A 13,447-nucleotide genomic window follows, 5' to 3' on the forward strand; every position below is an offset into this window, starting at 1 on the left:
ATAAAGAAAACATTCAAAATATTTTCATAGCCCTGAACATTTCATAATTTCTGTACAAATTTTTGATGGAGCGAGTAAGCTTCTGATATTCCTAAAAGGAATATCAGAAAAAGTTGCAGCCAAAGACCAAAGATGGCGGGTCCAATTGCAGGATTGACCTTATTGCTGGACTTCTGGGAATATGACCCCCTCCCCACTCACCTGATGGGCACTTTGTCCTCAGAGGCAGTCACAGTAGGGTGTTATCAACAAGATTCTGGGTACGCTCCAGGTTTTCATGTCATCACAGAAATCAGTAGCCAGTAACACTTATTGAGCAAACCTCTGGCAGGTATTGCATGTACATAATACACCACTTTCTCCCGTTACTCACACAACCATGGGAGCTCTTGTCCTGATCCTTCTTCTGTGCTGCTCCATCCAGGCAACTTTTGGGACAGGTAAGATTCTACCATAATTCACTTATTGTCTTTTTTTTTTTTTTACAGCAGGGTCATTCCAATCAAAAGCGATGTTTTTTATTTCACTTAACAGTGTCTTTTATCTTTTTTTATCATGAATTTGTGCAAAATAATATGCAATATAAAGTAATGGTGAAATACTATACTGAAATAATTCCAAAGTCTAAAAGTGCAAACACTCAAATCTTTGGTTCAATTAATTTCAGTCAAACCACACAAAAAAAAAAAATCTATTCATCAAATCCATTTTCCACTCCTGTTCAAATCACACTCGGTGCAGAAAACCCTTCTCCAAACTGTATCACCATCAGACTGTGCTTTCTGTTATACGGTGCATCCGGAAAGTATTCACAGCGCTTCTCTTTTTCCACATTTTGTTATGCTACAGCCTTATTCCAAAATGGATTCAATTTATTATTTTCCTCAAAATTCTACAAACAATACCCCATAATGACAACGTGGAAGAAGTTTATTTCAAATCTTTGCACATTTATTAAAAATAAAAACTGAAAAAAATCACATGTATCACAGCCTTTGCCACAACACTCAAAATTGAGCTCAGGTGCATCCTCTTTCCACTGATCATTCTCGAGATGTTTCTACAACTTGATTGGAGTCCACCTGTGGTTAATTCAGTTAATCGGACATGATTTGGAAAGGCACACACCTGTCTATATAAGGTCCCACAGTTAACATGTCAGAGCACAAACCAAGCCATGAAGTCCAAGGAATTGTCTGTAGACCTCCGAGACAGGATTGTATGAAAGCACAGATCTGGGGGAAGGTACAAAACAATTTCTGCAGCATTGAAGATCCCAGTATGCATAGTGGCCTCCATCATCCGTAAATGGAAGAAGTTTGGAATCACCAGGACTCTTCCTAGAGCAGGCCGCCCGGCCAAACTGAGTGATCGTGGGAGAAGGGCCTTAGTCAGGGAGGTGACCAAGAACCCGATGGTCACTCTGACAGAGCTCCAGAGTTTCTCTGTGGAGAGAGGAGAATTCCAGAAGATAACAAACTAAAATAGCAAAGAACAAGTGCGCAAAACCACAATTCCACAGCTTAATGGACAATGGTAGCAAAATTAGAACAGCTGCCAACATAAGGGGTGTCCTCACCCACCCTAATGTACAATGTTTTAATGGTGAAAGTATGTGGCGCTCATCTAGATGTACCATTCACAATGATAAATCAATTGCAAAGTAGCCAGAAAAAACTGAGTACTACCTTATCGTAACAAATATATGTTGCCTATAGGTGATACAGCAACACATACATACTACGAGGGAGTAAGTATAGCCAATATGTCTGTTATATTCACATAAATGATATGCTGCAGTGCACACTCCAACCTTCTCATGTGGAGGAGTAACTAAACAAATCTCAAGTGTTTAAATACTAGTGGTTGGTCTGGATAAACCGTAACTAAAAATCACCTGTGTAAAATATTTCTAAAAACTTAGTGAATGAAAATTGGTCACAAAAATGATGATGAAAAAATCTTGACATAAATTACACTTCATAAATAAATACAATGTACATAATAGTCCACACTATTAGGTGATTGAGTGAAAAACAAAGTGACAAAAATACGCATATAAAAATAGTGATCATTAAAATTGGGACACACTTTAATACCCCTCCCACCTAATCAAATAACTATAAAAATAGAAATAATAAAATCAAAAAACAATCGTGACAAATATAAGTGATCAAGTCCAAAAATAAGTGTTGCTTCATGCAATGCGACTTTTGATATCCATATAAAATCGTAGCATGCCAGTAAGGTGACTTTGTGCTGAATTCGTTCACTTCACAACCTGGTGCAACACACAAGTGTTTCCCCCAGCCTCTCACCTCAATTAGCGGCCCCCAATGGGCCAAATCAAGCAGATGGTAAATGCTTAAGTGCAGGGTCAAGAAGCTGTTCACCTCCTCCAACAGGTATACGTGGGTCAGGCTTTCTATACTGGGCACCACCGCTCTCATAAATCCCAAAAATGACAATAAGAAGGAGATGCTCCCATGGTGAAGTAATTCAAATACACATTTATTTAAAAAATGTAGTAACTTACAGTTCCAAATCACAATTGACAGCAAAACGAAAGGAGCTTCCGTCTTTACCATCTGCTTGATTTGGCCCATTGGGGGCCGCTAATTGAGGTGAGAGGCTGGGGGAAACACTTGTGTGTTGCACCAGGTTGTGAAGTGAACGCATTCAGCACAAAGTCACCTTACTGGCATGCTACGATTTTATATGGATATCAAAAGTCGCATTGCATGAAGCAACACTTATTTTTGGACTTGATCACTTATATTTGTCACGATTGTTTTTTGATTTTATTATTTCTATTTTTATAGTTATTTGATTAGGTGGGAGGGGTATTAAAGTGTGTCCCAATTTTAATGATCACTATTTTTATATGCGTATTTTTGTCACTTTGTTTTTCACTCAATCACCTAATAGTGTGGACTATTATGTACATTGTATTTATTTATGAAGTGTAATTTATGTCAAGATTTTTTCATCATCATTTTTGTGACCAATTTTCATTCACTAAGTTTTTAGAAATATTTTACACAGGTGATTTTTAGTTACGGTTTATCCAGACCAACCACTAGTATTTAAACACTTGAGATTTGTTTAGTTACTCCTCCACATGAGAAGGTTGGAGTGTGCACTGCAGCATATCATTTATGTGAATATAACAGACATATTGGCTATACTTACTCCTCGTAGTATGTATGTGTTGCTGTATCACCTATAGGCAACATATATTTGTTATGATAAGGTAGTACTCAGTTTTTTCTGGCTACTTTGCAATTGATTTATCATTGTGAATGGTACATCTAGATGAGCGCCACATACTTTCACCATTAAAATCTTCCAGAAGAACAACCATCTCTAAAGCACTCCGCCAATCAGGGCTGTATGGTAGAGTAACCAGATGGAAGCCACTCCTCAGTAAAAGGCACATGATAGCCCACCTGAAGTTTGCCAAAAGGCACCTGAAAGACTCTCAGACCATGAGAAACAAAATCTGATGAAACAATTGAACTCTTTGGCCTGAATGGCAAGCAGGGGCGGGCTGGGCCGGGGGGCAGGGTGGCAATCTCCCCCCGGGCCGCTTGGTAAAAAGGCTGCACTCAGCTGGGTAATGAGGGGCCAGTGACACTATGCACAGCCACTGGCCGCCGCTTCCAAATACTGTGTTTGCAGAGCTGCAGCAGAGTGGTAGGAATATGCCTGTTTGAACACAGGCACGGCCGCCGCTCACCTCCCGCTGTGCGGCCGTGCCTGTGTCAGCTTCGAGGTAAGTGGCTGCAGGGCTGAGCTTAGCTATGTCTCGTCTCAGACATAGCTCATCCTCAGAGCACACTGGCTCTGACATCCCCTTCTCTCTCTGCACAGACGCGAGGAGAGATAGAGCTCATCTGCTCCTCCTTCTTCTGGGTCTGCTCCGCCCACACTCCCCGGGCATGTGTGGGCACTGGGCAGAAAGTTTTAATCCAGAAAGGCGGCAGACACTGACAGACTGTGCCTCAGCCTCCATCCTGGTAAGCTCACCCTCTCTCCTGCCTACCATTGTACAAAAAGGGGTGCTCTGTGGACTTTGTTAAAGGGAAGGGGGGCAGGCTTTGGTGAGCAGAGACCCCCTTTACACCAGAGTCCACAGCATGCCCCCTTAAATCAAGTTTGCCAGAACACCCCTTACATCAGATCTCCCCTTAAATCAGGGTTCCCCTATACATTAGAGTCCACAGAGCTCCTCTGTGCAGACTCTGATGTAAGAGGGGGGGGCTCTGTGCAGGCTCTGATGTAAGAGGGGGGGGCCTCTGTGCAGACTCTGATGTAAGAGGGGGGGGCCTCTGTGCAGACTCTGATGTAAGAGGGGGGGGGTCTCTGTGCAGACTCTGATGTAAGAGGGGGGGGGCCTCTGTGCAGACTCTGATGTAAGAGGGGGGGCCTCTGTGCAGACTCTGATGTAAGAGGGGGGGGCTTCTGTGCAGACTCTGATATAAGAGGGGGGGGCCTCTGTGCAGACTCTGATGTAAGAGGGGGGGGCCTCTGTGCAGACTCTGATGTAAGAGGGGGGCCCTCTGTGCGGACTCTGATGTAAGAGGGGGGCCCTCTGTGCGGACTCTGATGTAAGAGGGGGGCCCTCTGTGCGGACTCTGATGTAAGAGGGGGGCCCTCTGTGCGGACTCTGATGTAAGAGGGGGGCCCTCTGTGCGGACTCTGATGTAAGAGGGGGGCCCTCTGTGCGGACTCTGATGTAAGAGGGGGGGCCTCTGTGCGGACTCTGATGTAAGGGGGGCCCTCTGTGCGGACTCTGATGTAAGGGGGGGCCTCTGTGCGGACTCTGATTTAAGGGGGGCCCTCTGTGCGGACTCTGATGTAAGGGGGGCTCTGTGCGGACTCTGATGTAAGGGGGGCTCTGTGCGGACTCTGATGTAAGGGGGGCTCTGCGCAGACTCTGATGTAAGAGGGGGGGCCTCTGTGCAGACTCTGATGTAACGAGGGCCCCTGTGTGGACTCTGATGTAACGAGGGCCACTGTGGGAACTCTAATGTAAGGGGGGACTAAGTGCGGACCCCTATGTAAGGGGAGGCCTCTGTGGATTATGATGTAAGGTGGGCCTCTGTGCGGACTCTGAAGCTTACATAATAATGTACATAACATAATGTACAGGGTGCAGGGGTCAGGAGTATGTAATGTACAGGGTGCAGGGGTCAGGAGTATGTAATGTACAGGGTGCAGGGGTCAGGAGTATGTAATGTACAGGGTTCAGGCGTTTGTAATGTACTGGGTGCAGGGGTCAGGAGTTTGTAATGGACAGGATTCAGGAGTATGTAACTTTACAGGGTGCAGGGGTCAGGAGTTTGTAATGTACAGGGGTGAGAGTCATGGTACAAGAAGGGGGTCCCATGAGGACCAGAGTGAATGAAGGTGTTCACTGTACACTCTGTTAGAAAGAGGCCCCCTCCAGGTTCCATTATACTACTTTGTAGTCTCTAATGGGGCCTGGAGGAGAGGTCTAACAGACGCTCTGTTGTACTTTGTACGAAATGTGGGGGCGAGGACCAGGGGCCGGTCATGGGCAGGACAGGGGTCGGTCATGGGTGGGGCCTGACAGGGGGCCCTTGCTTTATTTGTTCCAGGGGCCCTGAGTGTTGTTAGTCTGCCCCTGCCGGCAAGTGTACCATAATGCTCTTCCTGTCAGGGATCTCCGCCCGACAGGAGCTTCCTAGTTCCTTCCCATCATGACATCATTCAGAGGCTGGGATAGAAGAGGAGGAGTGCTGTTGTGACCTGCGGGGAGCGTCCACTACAGTGGGTGAGTGAGTGGCTGAACATTGCTGCACTGCTTTGATCTTACTGAAGTGGTTAAATTTAAAAAAAAATTTGGGGTAAGGGGTTAATTAATCTACAATGATATTTGTTATATGCAGAATGGAGGGGGTTAATGTATTGCTATTGGTCACTGATGCATTTGTGACCAGTGGCAGTTAATTAACCTCTTTGTGCTGCATTAGCAGCAGTGGTGTCAGTGTTAATTGCTGCAGCATAAAGGAGTTAATTAGCACTGACACTGGTGCCACTGCTACTATTGCAGCATAAAGGGGTTAAATAACTGCCACTGGTCACAAATGCATCAGTGACCAATAGCAATACATTAACCCCCTCCATGCTGCATATTCTAAATAGCATTGTAGATTAAAGTGGTTGTAAATGTTGTTTTTTTTATATAAAAATAACAAACTTGTCATACTTACCTGCTCTGGCAAAGAGTTTTGCACAGAACAGCCCAGACTCTTCTTCTGGGGTCCCCCGCCGGCACTCCAGGCCCCTTCTCTTCATCCCGCCTCCTGTCACCTTTAAATCATCTCATAGGGGACTTTTTGTCCCCTATGTGATGAAAAAAATAACTTAAGGAAAAAAAGTTACACCCAAGCACATAAACCCCCCTCCCCCCAAATTTTTTTGAAGCCCCCAACCCCCACATATACACATGAACGAATGTAAACGCATGCCTCAGGGGAGCCTATGCGTGAAAACGTGATTGCGATACATGTTACATATTATCGTGCACTACGGAATGAGAGCAACACAAGACCTCCTCCGGAACACTAAACTGATACTTATAGGGGGCTTTTGAAGCTTTGCCTATAGAAAATATAGGGTGTTGAAGTTTGCCACTATTTCACACAAAATTAAGGTTTGACATGTTGGCTCTATTTACTTGGTGCAACCTCTAAGTCTTTTTTATATATTACCAAAAATTTGGGTAATTTATTGTGTTTGTTTCCCCTAAATTTCACTTTAGTTTGTTTTTTTTTTACAGAAATTTTACGTTTCCTAGACCTTTGCGGTAATATCGTGTAAAAAAAAAAAAAATGAAAAACTACCACTATTTTATTGTCTAGGGTGTCTGCTTTTAGGAAGTATATAATATTTGGGGGTTTTGTGTAATCTTCAGGCCTAAAATGATATTTAAAACGTGCAAAAATGGCTCTGACTAAGAAAAGGTAAATTAACGTGGATGACAAAAGTGGGAGTTGGGAGGAGGCAGGGAAGAGGCAGAGTGGGGCAGAGTTGCTCCACCATGGGCCTCTGGGTTATACTTGCCCCTGGGCCAAAAGATGCCAGTCAGGCAGGGGCTCTGGAGGGAAACATTGTCCCCCCCCCCCCCCCCCCCCGACCCTTGTGAGCATGAAAAATCTTAGACTGTTTTCCTCAATCCATCACTTTTCCACGCTCTATGGGCCACTTGACTGGACTTGCCCCCCAGGCCTAAGGCTGCCAGCCCTCCCCTGATGGCAAGCGTCATGTCTGGTGCAAACCAGGCACCACTCATCACCTGGCCAATACCATCCCTATGGTGAAGCATGGTGGTGGCAGCATCATGCTGCGGGGATGTTTTTCAGCAGAAGGAACTGGGAGACAAATCAGGACCAAGGGAAAGATGAATGCAGCAATATACAGAGACATTCTTGATAAAAACCTGCTCCAGAGAGCTCTGGACCTCAGACTGGGGTGAAGGTTCATCTTCCAACAGGACAACGACCCCAAGCACACAGCCAAGATAACAAAGGAGTGGCAACAGGACAACTCTGTAAATGTCCTTGAGTGGCCCAGCCAGAGCCCAGACTTGAACCCAATTGAACATCTCTGGAGAGATCTGAAAATGGTTGTGCACGACGCACCCCATCCAACCTGATGGGATGGGGTGCTTCGAGAAGGTCCTGCAAAGAAGAATGGGAGAAACTGCCCAAAAATAGGTGTGCTAGGATTGTAGCATTATACTCATAAAGACTTGAGGCTGTAATTGGTGTCAAAGGTGCTTCAACAAAGTAATGAGCAAAGGCTGTGAATATTTATGTACATGTGATTTTTTTCGGTTTTTATTTTTAATACATTTGCAAAGATTTCAAACAAACGTCTTTCACATTGTCATTATGGGGTATTGTTTGTAGAATTTTGAAGAAAATAATTAATTTAATCCATTTTGGAATAAGGCCGTAACATAGCAAAATGTGGAAAAAGTGAAGCGTTGTGAATACTTTCCGGAATGCACTGTGTCTGCCCACCTAAATATTGACCTCTAAATTATAGATCTATAAGCATTCCAATAATATTGATCCTACAGATGATACCATATATTAGTGGATGGTTAGAGGGTATGTTTAAACAGAACTGAATCCTTTTTCCATTTGAAATCTGCAGGACTGGCACTTCCTCTAGTAGAAGAGAAATGAGATGTCATTTTGTAGTAGAAAATTATGTTTATGTTTGTTATAATGTTGTATTAAAAAAAATATGTCTGTTTTTATATAACAACTTGATTGATACTAGAATCTATATGAATGAATGTACATGGGTGGACTGCAAAAGCAGTTATCCACTCAGTAGACATATGCAATTAGTTTAGTTCCGAATTTGTTTTTTAACGAATTTTGACAAATTTGTAAATTCCGAAAAGTCCAAATTTCCGAAACTTCAAATTTCCGAATATTCCAATTTCCAAATTTTCTAATTTCTGAAAATTCGGAATTTCGGAAATTGGAAAATCCGAAATTTCGGAAATTCAAAATTTCGGAAATTCAAAATTTCGGAAATTCGTAAGTTCGAAAATTCGGAAATTGGAAATTGGAAATTGGAAATTTCGAATTTTCATACATTTCAAAATTTAAAAATCCAAAAATAAGAACGAAAATCAGAATATGTGAAAATCTGAAATAATAACTAATATTAAAAATTGAATTATAGGTATAGGTATTGGAATTTCCTTTCAAGTTTGGCTGTCAGTGAACGTAACGAGTACTAATTTATCCGAAGTTACGAATTATCTGAAATAACGAATGCTGTATCTAAACGAATGGAACGTAAAAAATGTAAAATAATAAATTACAATAAAAATAATAAAACCTTTTTATTATTATTACTTATTATTAATTTGTTCTATTCCATTTGTTTAGATGTGGCATTCATTATTTTGGATAATTCGTAACTTCAGATAAATTTGTATTTGTTACGTTCACAAACAGCCACATTTGAAAGGAAATTCCAATACCTATAAATTAATAGCTAGTTATTATTAGTTAGTTACTATTTTGAATTTTACTGATTTTTCTTTCTTTTTTTTCAGATTTTTGAATTTTTTAATTTTTGAATTTCTGCAAATTCAGAAATTCGAAAATTTGGAAATTCAGAATTCGGAAATTCGAAAATTTGGAAATTTGAAAATTCAGAAATTCGAAATTTGAAAATTTGAAAAATTTCCGAATTTCTGAAAAAAGCCAAAAAACTAATGAAACAAAAACGAACACATTTTTTGTCAGTGCACATGTACCACTCAGTTTAATTACCATCTCTCTGCTTCCAAAAGCCACCCCCCCCCCTTCCCATGTGCCCTTAGGAATGCCCGCTCTGTCTGTAACAAGCTCACCTCTGTCCATTACTTTTTTGTCTCCTATTCTCCTAAATTAAACCCAAAGGCAGACATTTATTATATTGCAGCTTATCAATCCTTAAATGTGATGGCTGCTTTAGTTTTCTTTTTAAGGCTTTCTTTCTTTTATTTTTTTTCCTGCCAGTAAGTTTGTGGTATTTAAATAGACCTGTCCTGCAGATATAGCAGAGGGTTGAGAAAAACCACTTACCACTGACAGGAGTGCGTACAATGATCAGCTTGTATTTATTTATGTAAAACCTTTATCCTCAAAGGAAAAAAAAATGTTTGCTGTAACTGCTCATAAAGTATTAGCTGGAGTTTGGCTTCAATTTGTTATTGTATCTAAATTTGCCAGTCCATCCAACACTCCCCAGACTGACAATGCCACTGCAGTGGCAGTTGGTGATATATTTTTTGGGGGGGGGGGCAAATAATCCACCCACTGGTGGTCGGGTCACAGACACCCCCCTCCCCGTTGGTCGGTCAGCCACCAGCCCCACATTTGCCCCATCTAGATCGCGGGCTGCATTTCCTCCTCCTGGTGCTTCACGGTGGCTTCCCCTGCATCTCCTCCCTCGTCCTCCTCGGTGGCCAATAGGATCGCTTCTCCTCTCGGTCAATCGGGTGATGGGTCTCAGGACCTGCTTCCTGATTGGCCAGGAGGAGAATCAAGAATATTAATTCGCTATTGGCACACAACTGGGTGGGCTCTGGGAGCAGTGCTCTCCGCCCCGAGCCCACCCTTTTTTGAAGCCTATTAGAGCCTCTGGCTCTAATCACGTGCTCCTAAAAAAAGAAAAAAAAAAACATTGGAATCCATGCGTCCGGCGCCCTGCATGTAGATTAGGGGGCCCGACCCATGGATTAGGGGGGGCAGCGCCTCTGCGCCCCCTATGGACGGGCTGCCACTGTCTAAAGATGTCTCTGTTGCTCCTTCCAGAGTGTAGGCCCTCTAATACAGGAGGTGTGTTACTAGTCAAATTGTAGGCAGGTGCAGTTAACCATTTTGCCACTAGGTGGCTCTGTACCAGAATAGTGTCTGGTTACAGCAGATAGTGTCATCGGGTGCTAGGCCCCTATACAGGTGCATCTCAAAAAAATATCATCAAAAAGTTTATTTATTTCAGTAATTCAATTCAAAAAGTGAAACTCATATATTTTATATAGATTCATTACATACAGAGTGATATATTTCAAGCATTTCTTTCTTTTAATTTTGATGATTATGGCTTACAGCTAGTGAAAACCCAAAATTCAGTATCTCATAAAATTTGAATATTACATAAAACCAATAAAAAAGGATTTTTAATACAGAAATGTTGGCTTACTGAAAAGTATGTCCATGTACAGTATAGTATGCACTCAATACTTGGTTGGGGCTTCTTTTGCATGAATTACTGCGTCAATGCGGCATGGCATGGAGGTGATCAGCCTGTGGCACTGCTGAGGTGTTATGGAAGCCCAGCTTGCTTTGATAGCGGCCTTCAGCTCATCTGCATTGTTGGGTCTGGTGTCTCTCATCTTCCTCTTGACAATACCCCACAGATTCTCTATGGGGTTTAGGTCAGGCGAGTTTGCTGGCCAATCAAGCATAGTGATACCATGATCAATAAACCAGGTATTGGTACTTTTGGCAGTGTGGGAGGGTGCCAAGTCCTGCTGGAAGATGAAATCAGCATCTCCATAAAGCTGGTCAGCAGAGGGAAGAATGAAGTGCTCTAGAAATTCCTGGTAAAGGGCTGCGCTGACTTGATAAAACACAGTGGACCAACACCAGCAGATGACATGGCTCCCCAAATTATCATGGACTGTGGAAACTTCACACTGGACCTCACTCATGCAACTTGGATTCGGTGCCTCTCCACTCTTCCTCCAGACTCTGGGACCTCGATTTCCAAATGAAATGCAAAATTGACTTTCATCCGAAAAGAGGACTTTGGACAACTGAGCATCAGTCCAGACCTTTTTCTCCTAAGCCCAGTGGCTTCTGACCAGTGGCGGCCCGTCCATTAGGGGTGCCCGGGCGGCGCTCCTCTATCCATGCCGCCCCCTATATGTATAATGGATAGATTCATGCATAGCACTAATCTATCGACGGCCACCGCGGCCATTCCCTATTCATGCGTCCAGCCCCTTTTCAGGTGTTTTTTTGAAGCACCTGATTAGAGCCATAGGCTCTAATAGGCTTCAAAATAGGGTGGGCTCGTGGTGCAGAGCATTGCGCCATGAGCCCTCCCAGGTGTTACAACAGCGAATGCACATTCGCTGTTGTAACACTGATCCTCAATCCGGCCAATCAGAAGCAGGTCCGAGACCCGTTTTCCAATTGGCCGAAAAGAGAAGGGAAATGAAGAAACGAGAAAAGAGAAAAGAAACGGATGCTGTCATTGCTCTTGGAGAGCTGGGGAAGGGAAAGCTGTCGCCAACACCAAATGAGGGAAGCCGCCAGTGAAGCCCGGGAGAAGCGCTGCATAGATGGGGTAAGTGCACCAGACCTGCCCACCGACCGAGACAAACCGACCGACGGGGGGGGGGTTATACTGTTTGCCGCCCCCCCAAAAAAATTGCCACTGCTTCTGAAGTTGTCTCTGATTTAGAAGTGGCTTGACACAAGGAATGCGCCAGTTGTAGCCCATGTCCTGGATACGTCTGTGTGTGGTGGCTCTCGAAGCACTGACACCAGCTCTAGTCCACTCCTTGTGAATCTCCCCCAAATTCTTGAATGGCCTTTGCTTCACAATCCCCTTAAGGCTGTGGTTATCCCTGTTGCTTGTGCACTTTTTTCTACCACACCTTTTCCTTCCACTCAACTTTCTAGTAATATGCTTGGATATAGCACTCTGTGAACAGCCAGCTTCTTTAGCGGTGACCTTTCGTGACTTACCCTACTTATGGAGGGTGTCAATGACTGTCTTCTGGACAACTGTCAAGTCAGCAGTCTTCCCCATGATTGTGTAACCTACTGAACCAGACTGAGAGACCATTTAAAGGCTCAGGAAACCTTTACAGGTGTTTTGAGTTAATTAGCTGATTAGAAGGTAAACTTTTTAAAAATATTCTCATTTTCTGAAATACTGAACTTTGGGTTTTCACTAGCTGTAAGCCATAATCATCCAAATTAAAAGAGAAATCATTGAAATATATCACTCTGTGTGTAATGAATCTATATACTATACGAGTTTCACTTTTTGAATTGAATTACTAAAACAAATGAACTTTTTGATGATATTCAATTTTTTTGAGATGCACCTGTATATATAGAGCCAATATATTCAATGTAGTGATGTTCCTTCATAGGTTGTGATTGCCAGGAATGTTACAAGCGTATATATGGTGATTTTGGATTAATGTAATGTTTTACCTGTATAAACCACCTGCTCATTTTCCCTATGCTTGACATGGCTCAATGTTTAGAATCCCATCCTTTCTAAGTGTTTGTGTTCACACTTGTAAGCTTCACTCTCCCTATGCCCTAGCCTCTACATCCTACAGTCTACACCCTACGCTCATCTATGCCCTATGCGTCACACTGTACATTCTATGTCCTATGCTCTATGCACTTTGCTCTACACTCTATGCTCTATGCCATACATTCTATGCCCTATGTTCAAAAAAGTAAATGTGTTTTTTTTTTTTTTTTTTTTAGCACATTAAGGCATTTTTGATACTGAATTTTTTATTTCAATAGGAGCGCCAGTAAATGCGCAATATGCACTGTTTCATGCACATTTTTATGCCTTTTACTGCTTTCCTCCTACAGAACTCTTCTGTCCTGTACACACGGTCGGACTTTCCGACGCAAAATGTGCGATTGGAGCTTGTTGTCGGAAATTCCGACCGTGTGTAGGCCCCATCGGACAGTTTCCATCGGAATTTCCGTCGCACAAAATTTGAGATCTGGTTCTCAAATTTTTCCGACCACAAAATCCGTTTGTGCAAATTCCGAGTATACACAATTCCAACGCACAAAGTGCCACGCATGCTCGGAATCAAGCAGAAGAGCAGCACTGGCTATTGAACTTCATTTTT

The 13,447-nt window shown here is 42.9% G+C and overlaps 1 protein-coding gene across 2 annotated transcripts in view; it reads left to right on the forward strand.

Annotated features, from left to right (window-relative positions):
* The first annotated feature begins 283 nt into the window (after positions 1-283).
* Positions 284-13,447, forward strand: part of LOC141112681 (fatty acyl-CoA hydrolase precursor, medium chain-like) — a 37,156-nt gene continuing 23,992 nt past the window's right edge. For both annotated transcript variants that reach the window (XM_073605681.1, XM_073605682.1), the window contains exon 1: positions 284-440. In XM_073605681.1, the coding sequence (XP_073461782.1) occupies positions 380-440 (61 nt within the window). In that variant the 5' untranslated portion in view covers positions 284-379. The remainder of the gene's footprint in view (positions 441-13,447) is intronic.

This window comes from Aquarana catesbeiana, linkage group LG11 (assembly GCF_042186555.1).
Source record: "Aquarana catesbeiana isolate 2022-GZ linkage group LG11, ASM4218655v1, whole genome shotgun sequence".
NCBI classification, from domain to species: Eukaryota; Metazoa; Chordata; class Amphibia; order Anura; family Ranidae; genus Aquarana; species Aquarana catesbeiana.